The sequence below is a fragment of the Gigantopelta aegis genome, chromosome 7, assembly GCF_016097555.1.
Source record: "Gigantopelta aegis isolate Gae_Host chromosome 7, Gae_host_genome, whole genome shotgun sequence".
NCBI lineage: Eukaryota > Metazoa > Mollusca > Gastropoda > Neomphalida > Peltospiridae > Gigantopelta > Gigantopelta aegis.
Genome location: NC_054705.1, coordinates 246,537 through 266,190, shown reverse-complemented (window position 1 = coordinate 266,190; position 19,654 = coordinate 246,537). Strand labels below are relative to the sequence as shown.

Below are 19,654 nucleotides of genomic sequence, written 5' to 3'. Positions count from 1 at the left end.
CTGCATATAACCTGTCTGCAAAAATCGCGGTAGATATTGGATTTTGGGGTGTTTTGTTTTTTTATGGTAGTCAAAATTGTTTAGGGTCGCAGCGTAAAATTAGGGTCAGTCGGGAAACCGGAAACACACATTTAAAAAAAAAAAATTACGCCTAAACACAAACTCTTTAAACTACATGACGTCATTGTGTGCCAAATCGCGATGACGTCATATTTAATGTTTAAAACCGGTGTAATGTTTAGGACCACTACATGAAATGTCAACCCTGACATGGGTAAAATATTATAGCCAAGTCACTACATTATCCTTATGGCAATGCTAGGACCTATTTTCGTGTGTGCTCTAGTAGTTTCGTTAAACAAAACAAACTTTAACTTTAATTTCTTGTCTAAATGACGTGTTTACGCAGGAGCACGTGGACTGTTTGAGGATCAGGTTTCACTCCCCATCTGATTCGTGTTTACCATCGATTACCAATAGCACTATGTACTAGCGAGAGGACTATCACCAACCTCAGTTATTTCAGTACGGTGGCGAACCTCATCGCGTTGTTCAGTTTATTGTGTAAACGAGTTTTCTCCAATTGTATGTGTATATAATAGATAATTTCGATTGTTATCTGGTTCTTTTTCAGCCAATGGAATATCAAATTGTGTTGGCCAAATTCGTCAACAAGGGTTTGGCTCTCGCGATCATCTCACTCATCTGTACTTAAAATATATTATCCATGTTTGTGTTCATAAGAATCATTGTCGACGAGCTAGTCATTTGACTAGATCATATTCAAATTCACTAATCTAGAGGGCATCCAATAACTGATATTTGTTTTCGTTATAGTATATAATGTATACGTTAGAAGTGATTGAAAACCAACGTAGGTACTAAAGGGAACATAGTTCCTCACTAAGGGACCATTAAAACTATTAGTTTCGCTTTCTGTCGGAGGCTAAGAAAGGAGAACATGCTTTACGTTACACTTATAGTTTACTGTGTCCTTCATCTCGGCGCATGTGATAATAGTGTTATGCAAAGTGTATCCTATGTTAAAAATAACTTATGTGAAAACAAGGTCCTCCTTGCCCGATACACCTACTCGATCACTCCGACTAAGAACAAACTGCGGTGCGCCTTCAAATGTTCTGAAGATGAAAACTGCCTGTCGTTCCATTTTGAGAAATCTTCTCTCAACTGTCACCTCAACATGCAGCCATCAACAGAGAACTGTGTTACCATGGCAACCACCAAAGACGCTATTCACTTCGACAAGGTAAGAAATTAATTGTACAACACTGCGTTACCATGACAACAGACGCTTCTCACTTTGACAAGCCAAGAACTAACAGAACACTGAGTTACCATGACAACAAGCGCTACTCTTTGAAAAAGTAAGCAAGTATATGAAGAAATACGTGAAACATATGTGGACGTGGTCTTATGTGTTGTAACACTGGTGTTACAGGGTGTATGTTAGTCTATATTAGTGTTCTTATGTGTTGTAACACTGGTGTTACAGGGTGTATGTTAGTCTATATTAGTGGTCTTATGTGTTGTAACACTGGTGTTACAGGATGTTAGTCTACTTATGTGTTGTAACACTGGTGTTACAGGGTGTATGTTAGTCTATATTAGTGATCTTATGTGTTGTAGCACTAGTTTACAGGGTGTATGTTAGTCTATATTAGTGGTCTTATGTGTTGTAACACTGATCTTATGTGTTGTAACACTGGTGTTACAGGGTGTATGTTAGTCTATATTAGTGGTCTTATGTGTTGTAGCACTGGTGTTACAGGGTGTATGTTAGTCTATATTAGTGATCTTATGTGTTGTAACACTGGTGTTACAGGGTGTATGTTAGTCTATATTAGTGTTCTTATGTGTTGTAACACTGGTGTTACAGGGTGTATGTTAGTCTGTATTAGTGATCTTATGTGTTGTAACACTGGTGTTACAGGGTGTATGTTAGTCTGTATTAGTGGTCTTATGTGTTGTAGCACTGGTGTTACAGGGTGTATGTTAGTCTGTATTAGTGGTCTTATGTGTTGTAACACTGGTGTTACAGGGTGTATGTTAGTCTGTATTAGTGGTCTTATGTGTTGTAACACTGGTGTTACAGGGTGTATGTTAGTCTATATTAGTGGTCTTATGTGTTGTAGCACTGGTGTTACAGGGTGTATGTTAGTCTATATTAGTGATCTTATGTGTTGTAGCACTGGTGTTACAGGGTGTATGTTAGTCTATATTAGTGATCTTATGTGTTGTAACACTGGTGTTACAGGGTGTATGTTAGTCTATATTAGTGATCTTATGTGTTGTAACACTGGTGTTACAGGGTGTATGTTAGTCTATATTAGTGATCTTATGTGTTGTAGCACTGGTGTTACAGGGTGTATGTTAGTCTATATTAGTGATCTTATGTGTTGTAACACTGGTGTTACAGGGTGTATGTTAGTCTATATTAGTGGTCTTATGTGTTGTAACACTGGTGTTACAGAGTGTATGTTAGTCTATATTTGTGACAGGATTAGTGTCCTGCCATTATATGCTTTCATTTATTTTTATTAAATATATTAATTAGTTAGTTAATTAATTAAGTAATTAACTTTTTGGTTTGTTTATTTATTTACTTATTTATTTGTTTGTTTGTGTGTGTATTTGTTTGTTTTAAATATCCATTCTAAGATTGAAATCAGGAACGGTCCTTTGTATAACGGAATTATTATTATTATTATTATTATTATTACTGAGAACCAGTTTGTTACTTTGTATATAATCATGACCCTTTTTCCTCACGATAAATACATTCAGAACAAACTAAGAAAGACACACACAACCCCCAACAACAAACACCAAAACAAACAATCAAACAAACAAGAAAGCACCTAAATTGTATACTACATTAAGTGTTATTTACGCTTTCGTACATTTCCTTAAAACATCATCAAACATTGGGTGTTTAAAATCGAACCCATCATCTGATCAACTGCGGTTCCCCCGATACAAGCAGGGATCACTTATTGTATATCAAACACAACAGTATGTGATGTCCTGTCTCTAGGAACATGCATATATAAAATATCCCCGGGAGTCTGTGTAAAGCAACTGTAGTGGGTTTCACCTGAACGCCCTGTTCGAAGAGTTGACGAAAGGTCCATATCCAGTAGCGTGATATGATATCATTAACTAATCCTGTGTTCTCTAGCAATATCGTTATAAAATCAAACTAGTACTAAACGTTCGTCATCAATCAACCACAACCACAACCACACCATCACCACCACTATCGTATTAGCAGCATTACTACCACACCATCCCAATCCCTTTGAAATCATCACAACCAATATAACGTCACATCATATAATAAAACCATCACGACCACACAACCACAACCATAGCAACACAACCACAAACATAGCAACACATCCACTAGTATGGTAACACAACCAGGACAATAGCAAAACAACAAGCGTACCAACAAAAATACATTCATAGCAACGCAACAGCAACCATGACATGAAAATCACAATCATAACAACACAACCACAAACATAGAACACAACAGCAAATTTAGCAACATAGCAACAAGCATACTAATACAACCAGAAACATCGGAACACAGCCATACAACACAAACAAAAACCATAGCAACACATCCACATACATAACAACACAACCTTAATGACACGACCACAACCAGAGTAACGCAACCACAACCTTAGTAACATAACCACTGTCATAGTAGCAAAACCACAATCTTATCATAGTAACACAACCACTGCCATAGTGACACAACCACCGTCGTAGTAACACAACCACAATCATAGTAAAACAATCACAACCACAGCAACACAACCACAGTCACAGTAACACAACCACATTCATAGTAATACAACCACAGTCGTCCACAGTCATAGTAACACAAATGCAGTTATAGTAACACAACGACAACCATAGTAACACAACCACAGTCACAGTAACACAACCACATTCATAGTAATACAACCACAGTCGTCCACAGTCATAGTAACACAAATGCAGTTATAGTAACACAACGACAACCATAGTAACACAACCACAGTCACAGTAACACAACCACATTCATAGTAATACAACCACAGTCGTCCACAGTCATAGTAACACAAATGCAGTTATAGTAACACAACGACAACCATAGTAACACAACCACAGCCAGAGTAAAGCAACCAAAACCATAGTAACACAACCACTGTCATAGTAACACAACCACTGTCATAGTACCATAACCACAACCACAGTCAAAGTAACACAAACACAACCACAGTAACACAACCACAATCATAGTAGAACATCCAGTCATAGTAATACAAATGTTGTTATAGTAACACACCGACAACCTTAGTAACACAGCCACGGTGATGAAGATAGAATAAGGAAATATTTTATTTAACTACGCAATCAACACATTTTATTGACGGTTATATGACGTCTGACTTATGGTTAAGGACCATACAATGGATTTTTTATATGCACCATCCCACATACAGGATAGTACCTACCACGGTCTTCGTTACCCCAGTTGTGGAGCACTGGCTGGAACGAGAAATAGTCCGATAGGCCCACCGACGGGAATCGATCCGACACAACCACAATTATAATCATAGCGATGTGACATTGTCGTACATCAAAGACAGCGACGAAGGCAAACTAGTATAATAGGGTTGTTTATTTTCGGATGGGGTCACATTAAAACCCAATTATATAATGATAGGATTAAAATATATTTTAAAATAACGCACCTAGAAAGATCAAAAAAAAAAAATACTCAACTGTATATACAAATACACGCTCTGTAGTATATGCATCTACAGTAAGAAATATTGCTAATCAGATTTACGATATATAATACCGATCATAATATTTATTAAGATGAATATTACACTCACTGTGAAACTTCAGTTATCAATTATAACTATATATCAATACATCATTAATAAATAACCTATACTATAAACATTATAACTACATATTAATAGATCATTAATAAATACGCTATACTATAAACATGATAACTGCATATTAATAGATCATTAATACATAAGCTACATACATTTACACTTAATACATATATTTATGGATCATAACTAACCCCGTTTGAAATATCAATATTTACAACAATAGACATAAGACCAAGCTACTGAATGACTACATAATTGCACGTGCATCAAGTACACTATACGGCCAATAATAATAAAAAATATCAGTTAGGATAAAATAAATAAAGCATTTCTAACACAAGGTTCACAGCCGATATATAAATAGACCAGTACAGGCCTTATATAACATTACCATACACAAGTCAATCGCAATAAATACATTTAATTACGTTCCCGTGAACGTGTATGAAGATAAATTATTTACATAACTTATATACATGGATATAAATTAACTCCAAAATCAACTTGATTTAAAACCACGTTTTTTTTTTTTTTGTAAACCTACACTTTTAATATTAAAATTCTAGATATAATTACATTTAATAACTACAGTTTATAATATTACAATTACTTGTTAATTGTACTTAACGTTTATGCAACTCGGTAAAAAGAGTGCAAACATAAAAGATACAGGTAACCACTGAAACTCAACTCAACCACAACCATAGCACCAGAACCACAGTCATTGTAACACAACCACAAACAATAGCAACGCAACGACAAACATAGCCACACAACTACAACCATAGCAACACAACCACAACTATAGCAATACTACCACAGCAATAGCAACACAGTCACGCCAATATAACCATACGCATAGAAACACAACAATCACCCAGTAACGGCTATTACCACCATCTGCATGTTTCATGGTAATCATGTTGACAAATGGGGGACTGCGTCAAGAATAATACATGTATTCATTGTTGAGTGTTCATAAACTCGACCTTCCTTCAAAACACAATATACGACTGAAGCCATTATGACAACCTCTTTACGATTTGATTGGTGGAATGTTTGCAGTTGAATTAAGTCAAGGAATGTCCACCGGGTGAGGTGGGGATGAGGGTACAATGGAATATGAAACCTTTGAAAGCATCATTGCGCTGAACGACCTACTTTAAATAATTTGTTGTCGTGGATTTGCACTTTCATGGTTTTGTTTAAAAGCGCAATCCGTTGGGTACTTTAATTGGTGGATCGAAAGTATTATTATTATTATTGTTGTTGTTGTTGTTTTTGTTGTTGTTGTTGTTGTTATTATTATTATATTATTATTATTATTATTATTATTATTATATGCAAATATGTACTGTTTCCGTTGCGTTCTTAAATTTGAACAAAGGTCGTTTCACAGAATTGTTTAAAGTCACTGATGATTCTAGTTGATCACTGGAGGAATTCACCATTGAAACATCAACGAACCTTTCACTACATTGTCAAAATATCATCATCATTATCAATAGAAGTATACTAATTCATGTGTGTATTTATCTGTGTTTAATTAAGTGTGTACTTATCTGTGTTTAATTAAGTAATCCACTTATTTATTTTAGGACATATGCTTAAATGGCGGACGTTTCGTGAATGGGCAATGCATATGTACGGAAGAGTATATGGGGGAGACTTGCGAACAACTCAATATTGGTAAATATCAACGTTCTGCATTCTTTAATTACTGCGTAAATGTTGCGAAGAATTCAAAATTGTTAAATGTCAGTGTTCTACATATATTACTTTATGCACAGTGCTAATGTTGCCACAACTCAAAACTGTTAAATATCAATGTTCTGCAGTCGTTGTTTTCTGTGTAAATGTTGCGAATAACTAAAACAACTGGTAAATATCAATGTCCTGCAGTCGTTGTTTTCTGTGTAAATGTTGCGAATAACTAAAACGACTGGTAAATATCAATGTCCTGCAGTCGTTGTTTTCTGTGTAAATGTTGCGAATAACTAAAACGACTGGTAAATATCAATGTCCTGCAGTCGTTGTTTTCTGTGTAAATGTTGCGAATAACTAAAACGACTGGTAAATATCAATGTCCTGCAGTCGTTGTTTTCTGTGTAAATGTTGCGAATAACTAAAACGACTGGTAAATATCAATGTCCTGCAGTCGTTGTTTTCTGTGTAAATGTTGCGAATAACTAAAACGACTGGTAAATATCAATGTCCTGCAGTCGTTGTTTTCTGTGTAAATGTTGCGAATAACTAAAACGACTGGTAAATATCAATGTCCTGCAGTCGTTGTTTTCTGTGTAAATGTTGCGAATAACTAAAACGACTGGTAAATATCAATGTCCTGCAGTCGTTGTTTTCTGTGTAAATGTTGCGAATAACTAAAACGACTGGTAAATATCAATGTCCTGCAGTCGTTGTTATCTGTGTAAATGTTGCGAATAACTAAAACGACTGGTAAATATCAATGTCCTGCAGTCGTTGTTTTCTGTGTAAATGTTGCGAATAACTAAAACGACTGGTAAATATCAATGTCCTGCAGTCGTTGTTTTCTGTGTAAATGTTGCGAATAACTAAAACGACTGGTAAATATCAATCTCCTGCAGTCGTTGTTTTCTGTGTAAATGTTGCGAGTAACTAAAACGACTGGTAAATATCAATCTCCTGCAGTCGTTGTTTTCTGTGTAAATGTTGCGAGTAACTAAAACGACTGGTAAATATCAATGTCCTGCAGTCGTTGTTTTCTGTGTAAATGTTGCGAGTAACTAAAACAACTGGTAAATATCAATGTCCTGCAGTCGTTGTTTTCTGTGTAAATGTTGCGAGTAACTAAAACAACTGGTAAATATCAATGTCCTGCAGTCGTTGTTTTCTGTGTAAATGTTGCGAGTAACTAAAACAACTGGTAAATATCAATGTCCTGCAGTCGTTGTTTTCTGTGTAAATGTTGCGAGTAACTAAAACAACTGGTAAATATCAATGTCCTGCAGTCGTTGTTTTCTGTGTAAATGTTGGGAACAACTAAAACAACTGGTAAATATCAATGTCCTACGTGCATCGTTTCCTTTCATTGACATACCAGTCAGTTAGAAATAAAGGAAACTACTGAAAGTGTGAAATAATGTCCACGTCTTTATACACAGAGATACAGAATGACGTTGGCCTGTATGATAAAAAGGATGACTTCAGCTTTTTAATACTCAATGTCCCCTTCATGTCGTGAAATATTCCTTCTTCTCCACCTTTTGATGTCTATAGTTCATATCTTCTGAGAAAACCTTAGGTTTAAGGCATGGTCATCATACGCGAATTTTAAAGACCGACATATTCTCCTGGTAAAGAAATTGTTTCACCACTGCTATATCTTCCAAGGACTCCTACACTCATGGGCCAGTTCACAATATGACGCATTTCTGACTAAACTAATGTCTCATACTACACCCTAGTCTCACATGTAGCTTGATCGTTTTGGTGAAAATCATGTACAGCTCAACTATGGACGTAATGCATGTATGTTGTGATATTATCACTGCTTTACAGTGCTTCACGAGCACAAGCCATCACAGGTGTATATATTCCATTGAGCGGTATCCTGTGTAACCTAATCTTTGGGGCGGCAGTTCTCCTACATGTAGTTGAGGGGGGATTAAACTTGACTATACGGATCTCCTAGATGAAAGATGGCCCTCGTTAGGACCAGCACCTCATAGTGGATCAGTCGTGTAGCTACTCGATATTAAACCTGACTACGTATTTTCAGTCGTTTTCCTACTTGATATTAAAGCTGACTATGTTCTGTCAGTCGTTGTGCTACCTAACATAATAAACCTGACTATGCTCTGCCAATCGTGTTGCTACTCGATATTAAACCTGACTACACACTATCAGTCGTTTTCCTACCTTATATTAAACCTGACTATACACTGTCAATCATGTTGTTACCTGATATTAAACCTGACTATACACTGTCAGTCATGTTGTTACCTGATATTAAACCTGATTGTACACCGTCAGTCATGTTGGTACCTGATATTAAACCTGACTATACACCGTCAATCACATTGTTACCTGATATTAAACATGACTGTACACCGTCAGACATGTTGTTACCTGATATTAAACCTGACTATACACTGCCAGTCATGTTGTTACCTGATATTAAACCTGACTGTACACCGTCAGTCATTTTGTTACCTGATATTAAACCTGACTGTACACTGCCAGTCATGTTGTTACCTGATATTAAACCTGACTGTACACCGTCAGTCATGTTGTTACCTGATATTAAACCTGACTCTGTACTGCCAGTCGTTTTGCTACTCGATATTAAATCTGACTATACACTGCCAGTCATGTTGTTACCTGATATTAAACCTGACTCTGTACTGCCAGTCGTTTTGCTACTCGATATTAAATCTGACTATACACTGCCAGTCATGTTGTTACCTGATATTAAACCTGACTGTACACCGTCAGTCATGTTGTTACCTGATATTAAACCTGACTATACACTGCCAGTCATGTTGTTACCTGATATTAAACCTGACTGTACACCGTAAGTCATGTTGTTACCTGATATTAAATCTGACTCTCTACTGCCAGTCGTTTTGCTACTCGATATTAAATCTGACTCTGTACTGTCAGTCGTGTTGCTACGTAATATTAAACCTGACTATGTACTGTCAGTCGTGTTGTTACGTAATATTAAACCTATGTACTGTTAGTTGTTTTGCTACTTAATATTAAACCTGAATATACACTGTCAGTTATGTTGCTACAGAATATTAAACCTATGTACTCTCAGTTATGTTGCTACCGAATATTAAACCTGAATATGCACTATCAGTCGTGTTGCTACTAAATATTAAGTTTGACTTTGTATTTTGAGTTGTTTTGCTACACGATATACATCCTGTACATCCTGTAATTACTCTAATTGGTGTTAATTTCACACATTGTTCACAACATCAGAGACATCTCATTGGGAGATACTTGATATTATTTAAAACTACAAGTTGATCGATGACCAGTCGCGCCAAGATGAACCGAAACAACAGACCTTTTTGTGTCAATGGGAATACTTGAGTTCTGCAGGTTCAAACGAGAGCTATCTCAATAATGATTCGCATTTACAGTCATAAGGTGAGTAGTTTTAGAGTCTGGATTAGTTCCGACTCGGACGGGGAGCACGTGCCCTACCTGTCAATACAATGATGTTTTGCATGCAGTCTATGACAACCGCACAATTACGTTACTAACGAATCAATTAGTTTGTAGTTATGGACGCAGCCAGACTTATGTAGTCAATATTACAGTGTGCTTAATTACAGCGTCGATTTTGTAATCGCCTGCATGCAGGAAATCTGCAAATTAGACATTGTACATCTAACTAGAGCGGCGTGCCTATCAATATTTCAAATCTTACTGAGCGGGGTGCAGATTGATGTTTAAATTATTAATGATATGGGTGTATATTGACATGTCAAATGTTAATGCACTGGGTGTATATTGACATGTCAAATGTTAATGATCTGGGTGTATATTGACATGTCAAATGTTAATGATCTGGTTAACAATTTACATTTCAAATGTTAATGCACTGGGTGTATATTGACATGTCAAATGTTAATGATCTGGTTAATAATTTACATTTCAAATGTTAATGCACTGGGTGTATATTGACATGTCAAATGTTAATGATCTGGATAACAATTGACATGTCAAATGTTAATGATCTGGTTAACAATTTACATTTCAAATGTTAATGAACTGGGTGCATATTGATATTTCAAATGTTAATGATCTGTCTAACAATTTACATTTCAAATGTTAATGAACTTGGTGCATATTGATATTTCAAATGTTAATGATCTGGTTAACAATTTACATTTCAAATGTTAATGAACTGGGTGCATATTGATATTTCAAATGTTAATGAACACATCTATATAGATATTTAAAATATTACAAGACTGGGCGCATATTGATATTATTATAGCGTTGTGTAGATCGATGCTGGTACTAAACATAAAGTTCGAGTTATGAGAATAGTGTCCATAACTCGTTCAATCGATTTGTCCTCCTCCCAAGGGGACGCAGTTCGTTATTTCCGGTGCATCTATCGGTTCATGAAGATCACATAGCACTGACATGTCCCAGATTGTAGACAAGCAGGTCTGATCGAAATACAAGAATTATATTAAACATAAACACTAATACTAAACAATTACGTTGCAAATAATGGGGGAAAACAAATAAGCACAAATTAAATCAAAGATTACCCAAAGAAAAACAAACAAACAAAAAACACAACAACAAAGCCCTCCTCTCCCCCAACGAACAAACACAATAAAACTAAACTAAAATAATGAACCAATCCAATAAAGACACAAACACATACCCCCGCACACACACACACACACACACACACACACACACACACACGCACACACACGCACACACACATACATACACATGGACTTACTCATTCACTCTCACATACAAACGCGCGCGCACACACACACACATACATACATACATACACACACACACACACACAGACATGTACGCACAAACACACACAAACGTTTAAACACACGCAGACAAACACAGACACACACACGCACACAGATAGAAACACACACACACACACACACACACACACACACACACACACACATGGTCCAGGGCAGCGTGTTTGAACTTAATTGTATATAAAACGAAAATAGGTATAAATGAATGAATGAATTTTACATTAATACAAGCAATAAAATATTCATGGAACAATATAATAGTTAAACGTTATGCAAGGCAACACGAATCTAGTGTTTGTAATAATTAAAACTTATATAAGGCAACAACAACCTATTATTTATAATAATTAAAACTTATACAAGCAACAACAGACTATTATTTATAATAATTAAAACATATACAAGCAATGACAACCTATTATTTATAATAATTAAAACATATACAAGGCAACAACAACCTATTATTTATAATAATTAAAACATATACAAGCAAAATCAAACTATTATTTATAATAATTAAAACATACAAGCAACGACAACCTATTATTTGTAATAATTAAAACGTATACAAGCAACGACAACCTATTATTTAGAATAATTAAAACTTATACAAGCAACAACAAACTATTATTTATAATAGTTGAAACATATACAAGGCAACAAGAAACTATTATTTATAATAATTAAAACTTATACAAGCAACGACAAACTATTATTTATAATAATTAAAACATATACAAGGCAACAAGAAACTATTATTTATAATAATTAAAACTAATACAAGCAACGACAAACTATTATTTATAATAATTAAAACATAAACAAGCAACAACAAACTATTATTTATAATAATTAAAACATATACAAGCAACGACAACCTATTATTTATAATAATTAAATCATATACAAGCAACAACAAACTATTATTTATAATAATTAAAACTTATACAAGCAACGACAACCTATTATTTATACTAATTAAAACTTATACAAGGCAACAAGAAACTAGTATTTATAATATTTGAAACATATTCACGGCAACAGCAAACTATTATTCACAATGATAAAAACTTATATAAGGAACAACAAACTATTATTTATAATAATTAAAACATATACAAGGCAACAGCAAACTATTATTTATAATATTTAAAACTTATACAAGCAACGACAAATTATTATTTATCATAATTAAAACTTATACAAGCAACAACAAACTATTATTTATAATAATTAAAACATATTCAAGACAACACCAAACTATTATTTATAATAAGTAAAACGTATACGAGCAACAACAAATTATGTAAATTCAACAAGTTATTAACACAAATCTCCTTCCAGAGATGTAGTTAAAACAGGACTAGTGTTGTTGTACACTACATACAAAAGAAAAGAATAGAATGTTGCATAAATACTAGTAACTGAAATGAGACGAACAGTTTTTCTTGTTAATATTTGTTTAAGAAAAGAAGTTAAATTTATTTCCGAAGTCTTTCTGGTCATCCTGGTGTTTTTACTTCTGAATGAAAGCAAACAAAAAAACAAAACAAAAAAACAACAACAACAACCCAGAAACGTACTACCTGATCAAAATCATATCTGTGCACAAGGCAGAGTCCAAAAGAATTAAGGCAAAGTCTTAATTGCTTCCATGATCCACTATCAAGTTCTCGTTCTTAAAGGGACATTCCTGAGTTTGCTGCAAGTTTTAAGATGTTTTCGACTAACATAGACTTTTTAACGAGTGTAATTACATATCAAATATATTTTTCTGCATATAAAATATTAGTGGCTGTATATTAAATGTGTTTCTGATTGTTCTAATATTTGTACTAGGTTAAATTTCACTTTATTTCCTAAAACATATTTTTTCGTACGTACGAAATTATTTAAAGACGAAATCCAGTTTGGGCTTCTTTTACAAATATTAAGACGATCAGAAACACATTGAATATACAGACACTGATATTCTAAACAAGAAAATATATTTAATATGAAAGTTTAATCGTAGAAATATTTTGTTAGTCGGAAACGTCTTACAATGCAGCAAACTCGGGAATGTCCCTTTAAGAGGAGCGCCTTCTCCCGCTCCTCCCCTAGGAGGTTCATCTCCCTGCACCGTCTGTAGGAGAACTGCCACTCCCAGACTAGCTTAGCAAACTAGAAGATAGAGCGCAACGGAATCTATACAGGTGTTATAGCATGCACTCACGAATCACTGTAAAACGATGATATCAGATATATTTTTATGCAAATGCATTACAGTTTTGTAGATTAACCAAAGTTAGTGTCCATTTTCATGGTTTGAAACTAGTGTCTGTGACTTTAATTCGTCAATTAGTATTCCTTCGGGTTTTTTTCATTTGTTCATTCGTCCATTCACTATTTTTTGGTCAAACCAGCTGATCCGCGTGGCTTTAAGAAAATTGTCGGACTGTCCATCCTGTTTTATGAGACACAGAGGTCCGGGTACCTACCAGCGTCCAATCGCATTCCATGGAGAGGAGATTCTGCTACAAAAGACGGAAGTGACGTCGGACTCAATCTAACGGGAGGCTGGTATGACGGTAAGAGACATACGTCTTCCTGATATTCGGGTACTTATTTCGATCTTTACAGTCATTTTATCATGTCTGTTGATAGTGTTTATATTAACAGAAAAGTGGTCCAACAAAATTACACTTCACAGCCATTTCTGCCACGTCAATTGAAATAAATGGTTGTAAACGATCGTGTATGTTTTAATGAGTTATTAAAAATAATGACCCTTCTTTCAAAGGAATCAAAGTGGGCTGTTCACGACGATCTGGTCTCACAACACAGTCAGCGATACTCTTAATATTTCCCAGCTACCTCAGATTGTGGTGTCTACATATCTCGATACTCGCAATACTTCCCAGCTACCTCACATTGTGGTGTCTACATATCTCGGTACTCTCAATACCTCCCAGCTACCTCACATTGTGGTGTCTACATATCTCGGTACTCTCAATACCTCCCAGCTACCTCACATTGTGGTGTCTACAAATCCCGGTACTCTCAATACCTCCCAGCTACCTCACATTGTTGTGTTTACATATCGCAATACTCTCAATACCTCCCAGCTACCTCACATTGTGGTGTCTACATATCTCGATACTCTCAATACCTCCCAGCTACCTCACATTGTTGTGTCTACATATCTCGGTACTCTCAATACCTCCCAGCTACCTCACATTGTGGTGTCTACATATCTCGATACTCTCAATACCTTCCAGCTACCTCACATTGTGGTGTCTACATATCTCGGTACTCTCAATACCTCCCAGCTACCTCACATTGTGGTGTCTACATATCTCGGTACTCTCAATACCTCCCAGCTACCTCACATTGTGGTGTCTACATATCTCGGTACTCTCAATACCTCCCAGCTACCTCACATTGTTGTGTTTACATATCGCAATACTCTCAATACCTCCCAGCTACCTCACATTGTGGTGTCTACATATCTCGATACTCTCAATACCTCCCAGCTACCTCACATTGTTGTGTCTACATATCTCGGTACTCTCAATACCTCCCAGCTACCTCACATTGTGGTGTCTACATATCTCGGTACTCTCAATACCTCCCAGCTACCTCACATTGTGGTGTCTACATATCTCGATACTCTCAATACCTCCCAGCTACCTCACATTGTGGTGTCTACATATCTCGGTACTCTCAATACCTTCCAGCTACCTCACATTGTGGTGTCTACATATCTCGGTACTCTCAATACCTCCCAGCTACCTCACATTGTGGTGTCTACATATCTCGGTACTCTCAATACCTCCCAGCTACCTCACATTGTGGTGTCTACATATCTCGGTACTCTCAATACCTCCCAGCTACCTCACATTGTGGTGTCTACATATCTCGGTACTCTCAATACCTTCCAGCTACCTCACATCGTGGTGTCTACATATCTCGATACTCTCAATACCTTCCAGCTACCTCACATCGTGGTGTCTACATATCTCGATACTCTCAATACCTTCCAGCTACCTCACATCGTGGTGTCTACATATCTCGGTACTCTCAATACCTCCCAGCTACCTCACATCGTGGTGTCTACATATCTCGGTACTCTCAATACCTCCCAGCTACCTCACATCGTGGTGTCTACATATCTCGGTACTCTCAATACCTCCCAGCTACCTCACATCGTGGTGTTTACATATCTCGGTACTCTCAATACCTCCCAGCTACCTCACATTGTGGTGTCTACATATCTCGGTACTCTCAATACCTCCCAGCTACCTCACATCGTGGTGTCTACATATCTCGATACTCTCAATACCTCCCAGCTACCTCACATCGTGGTGTCTACATATCTCGGTACTCTCAATACCTCCCAGCTACCTCACATCGTGGTGTCTACATATCTCGGTACTCTCAATACCTCCCAGCTACCTCACATTGTGGTGTCTACATATCTCGATACTCTCAATACCTCCCAGCTACCTCACATCGTGGTGTTTACATATCTCGATACTCTCAATACCTCCCAGCTACCTCACATTGTTGTGTTTACATATCTCGATACTCTCAATACCTCCCAGCTACCTCACATTGTTGTGTTTACATATCGCAATACTCTCAATACCTCCCAGCTACCTCACATTGTGGTGTCTACATATCTCGATACTCTCAATACCTCCCAGCTACCTCACATCGTGGTGTTTACATATCGCAATACTCTCAATACCTCCCAGGTACCTCACATTGTGGTGTCTACATATCTCGGTACTCTCAATACCTCCCAGCTACCTCACATTGTGGTGTTTACATATCGCAATACTCTCAATACCTCCCAGCTACCTCACATTGTGGTGTCTACATATCTCGGTACTCTCAATACCTCCCAGCTACCTCACATTGTTGTGTTTACATATCTCGATACTCTCAATACCTCCCAGCTACCTCACATTGTGGTGTCTACATATCTCAATACTCTCAATACCTCCCAGCTACCTCACATTGTGGTGTCTACATATCTCGATACTCTCAATACCTCCCAGCTACCTCACATTGTGGTGTCTACATATCTCGATACTCTCAATACCTCCCAGCTACCTCACATTGTTGTGTTTACATATCGCAATACTCTCAATACCTCCCAGCTACCTCACATTGTTGTGTTTACATATCGCAATACTCTCAATACCTCCCAGCTACCTCACATTGTTGTGTTTACATATCGCAATACTCTCAATATCTCCCAGCTACCTCACATTGTGGTGTCTACATATCTCGACTGTCGTGATATCTTAGGGCATGCTCAGTGTATGGATATTTCAAAGAACGCCATAACATTCTGTCGTTCAGATTTGAATGAAACGACATCCCTGCACGAACAATATAATTCAGATTGAATATTTGATACAAGATGATCTAGATGAATGCTGAACGTATTGTCTAATATAACGTTATTTTACCGGAATGTTTTTATTGATTGTTTATTTTAGCTGGCGGAACAATAAAGTTCACGTTGCCAATGTCTGCGACGGTAACGCGCCTGACGTGGAGTCTAATCACGTGGCCTGACGCGTACGAGGCGGCCGGACAGCTGGACTACATGTTCGACTCCATCCGGTGGCCGCTCGACTACTTTCTCAGATGCTGGATTCCGGACTCGCAGGTTTTCTACGTGCAGGTGGGTTTAAAACAATCACATGTGAGCTGTCCACATCACAACCTGTAGTCTGGACAGGTGGGTTTACAATCTCATGTGAGTTGTCCACATCACAACCTGTAGTCTGGACAGGTGGGTTTACAATCACATGTGAGCTGTCCACATCACAACCTGTAGTCTGGACAGGTTGGTTTACAATCACATGTGAGTTGTCCACATCACAACCTGTAGTCTGGACAGGTTGGTTTACAATCACATGTGAGCTGTCGACATCACAACCTGTAGTCTGGACAGGTGGGTTTACAATCACATGTGAGGTGTCGACATCACAACCTGTAGTCTGGACAGGTTGGTTTACAATCACATGTGAGCTGTCCACATCACAACCTGTAGTCTGGACAGGTGGGTTTACAATCTCATGTGAGCTGTCCACATCACAACCTGTAGTCTGGACAGGTGGGTTTACAATCACATGTGAGTTGTCGACATCACAACCTGTAGTCTGGACAGGTGGGTTTACAATCTCATGTGAGCTGTCGACATCACAACCTGTAGTCTGGACAGGTGGGTTTACAATCTCATGTGAGTTGTCCACATCACAACCTGTAGTCTGGACAGGTTGGTTTACAATCACATGTGAGTTGTCCACATCACAACCTGTAGTCTGGTGGGTTTACAATCTCACGTGAGTTGTCCACATCACAACCTGTAGTCTGGACAGGTGGGTTTACAATCTCACGTGAGCTGTCCACATCACAACCTGTAGTCTGGACAGGTGGGTTTACAATCTCATGTGAGTTGTCCACATCACACCAACTCTCATAATATTATTTTCAAAAACAAAAAGGTTTCTTAGCAAATCGTCATCAAATTGTATAGATAAAAGTTCATGGGTGAAGGCATATGTTGAGACAATTACACCTGAAGTAATTGACAATACAGTACAGAGACTTGTCGATTTACACTAATCTTTTGTTGATTTTTTTTTGCGGTTTGGTATGGGGTTAAAACTTAATAATATATGCACTTCAACTTTATTCATTATAGGCGAATTATACAGGTGCGCATAAAAGATCCCTTCCTACTAATAAAAAATGTAATGGATTTCCTCTCGAAGACTATACGTCAAAATTAGCATATTTGTGACATCCAGTGGCCGATGATGTGCTTTAGTGGTATCGTGAAACAAAAGAAGCTGGTCGAAAGATAGGTATTATCGTCGTTATCTGCTTAGCGATCATGCAATAACCATCGCTCTGTGGCCATATGCCATGCGATCAAACATACCTCGTGCGATCGATCACATGCCATGCGATCTAGCATACGTCATGCGATCAAACATACCTCATGCGATCGATCATACGCCATGCGATCTGACATACGTCATGCGATCAAACATACGTCATGCGATCAAACATACGCCATGCGATCAAACATACGTCATGCCATCAAACATACGTCATGCGATCAACATACGTCATGCGATCAACATACGTCATGCGATCAACATACGCCATGCGATCGATCATACGTCATGCGATCGAGCATAAGTCATGCAATAAAACACTGACACTCCAAACTCATGGCACGTCGTAAGGACTTTGCAAAGACCCAGACTATCATATGTCACCAAACTATGTTATCGCACCTCTGACGCTCGGTGCATTGCTCGGTTATGATTGATACCATTAATAGGATTGTTAACTGGAGAGCGGTTATACTTGATACTATTAATAGGATTGTTAACTGGAGAGCGGTTTTACTTGCTATTATTCATAGGATTCTTAACGGGATAGCGGTTAAACTTGATATCATTAATATGATTGTTAACTGGATATCGGTTTTACTTGATATTATTAATATGATTGTTAACAGGAGAGCGGTTATACTAGATACTATTTATAGGATTGTTAACTGGAAAGCGGTTATAATGATACTATTAATAGGATTGTTAACTGGAGATCGGTTATACTTGATACTATTAATACGATTGTTAACAGGAGAGCGGCTATACTTGATACTATTAATCGGATTGTTAACTGTAGAGCGGTTATAATCATACAATTAATATAACTGTTAACTGGAGAGCGGTTATAATTGATATCATTAAAATTATTCTTAACTGGAGTACGGTTATAATCATGCCATTAATATGATTGCTAACTGGAGAATGGTTATAATGATACCATTAATAGGATTGTTAACTGGAGAACGGTTATAATCATACCATTAATATAATTGCTAACTGGAGAACGGTTGTAATGATACCATTAATAGGATTGTTAACTGGAGAACGGTTATCCTTGATACCATTAATAGGATTGTTAACTGGAGAGCGGTTTCACTTAATATTATTAATAGGATTGTTAACTGGAGAGTGGTTATAATGATGCCATTAATAGGATTGTTAACAGGAGAGCGGTCATATTTGATACCATGAATATGATTGTTAACTGGAGAGCGGTTATAATGGTACCATTAATAGGATTGTTAACTGGAGAGGGGTTATAATGGTACCATTAATAGGATTG

General features: G+C 37.0%; 1 protein-coding gene across 1 annotated transcript; it reads left to right on the top strand.

Moving 5' to 3' along the window:
- Nucleotides 1-280: 280 nt before the first annotated feature.
- LOC121377139 lies at nucleotides 281-19,141 on the top strand. The gene is made up of 5 exons (XM_041505031.1): nucleotides 281-1,267; nucleotides 6,530-6,620; nucleotides 13,870-14,034; nucleotides 16,957-17,144; nucleotides 19,124-19,141. The coding sequence occupies exons 1-5, from the start codon at nucleotides 962-964 to the stop codon at nucleotides 19,139-19,141; spliced, it is 768 nt and encodes a 255-aa protein (XP_041360965.1). The 5' UTR covers nucleotides 281-961.
- The last annotated feature ends 513 nt before the right edge of the window (nucleotides 19,142-19,654 follow it).

Coding starts and splice junctions, on each gene's coding strand:
- LOC121377139 (XM_041505031.1), top strand. CDS start 962: ATGCTTTACGTTACACTTATAGTTTACTGTGTCCTTCATCTCGGCGCA. Junction 1,268..6,529: donor ACGCTATTCACTTCGACAAG/GTAAGAAATTAA, acceptor TATTTATTTTAG/GACATATGCTTAAATGGCGG. Junction 6,621..13,869: donor TTGCGAACAACTCAATATTG/GTAAATATCAAC, acceptor TGGTCAAACCAG/CTGATCCGCGTGGCTTTAAG.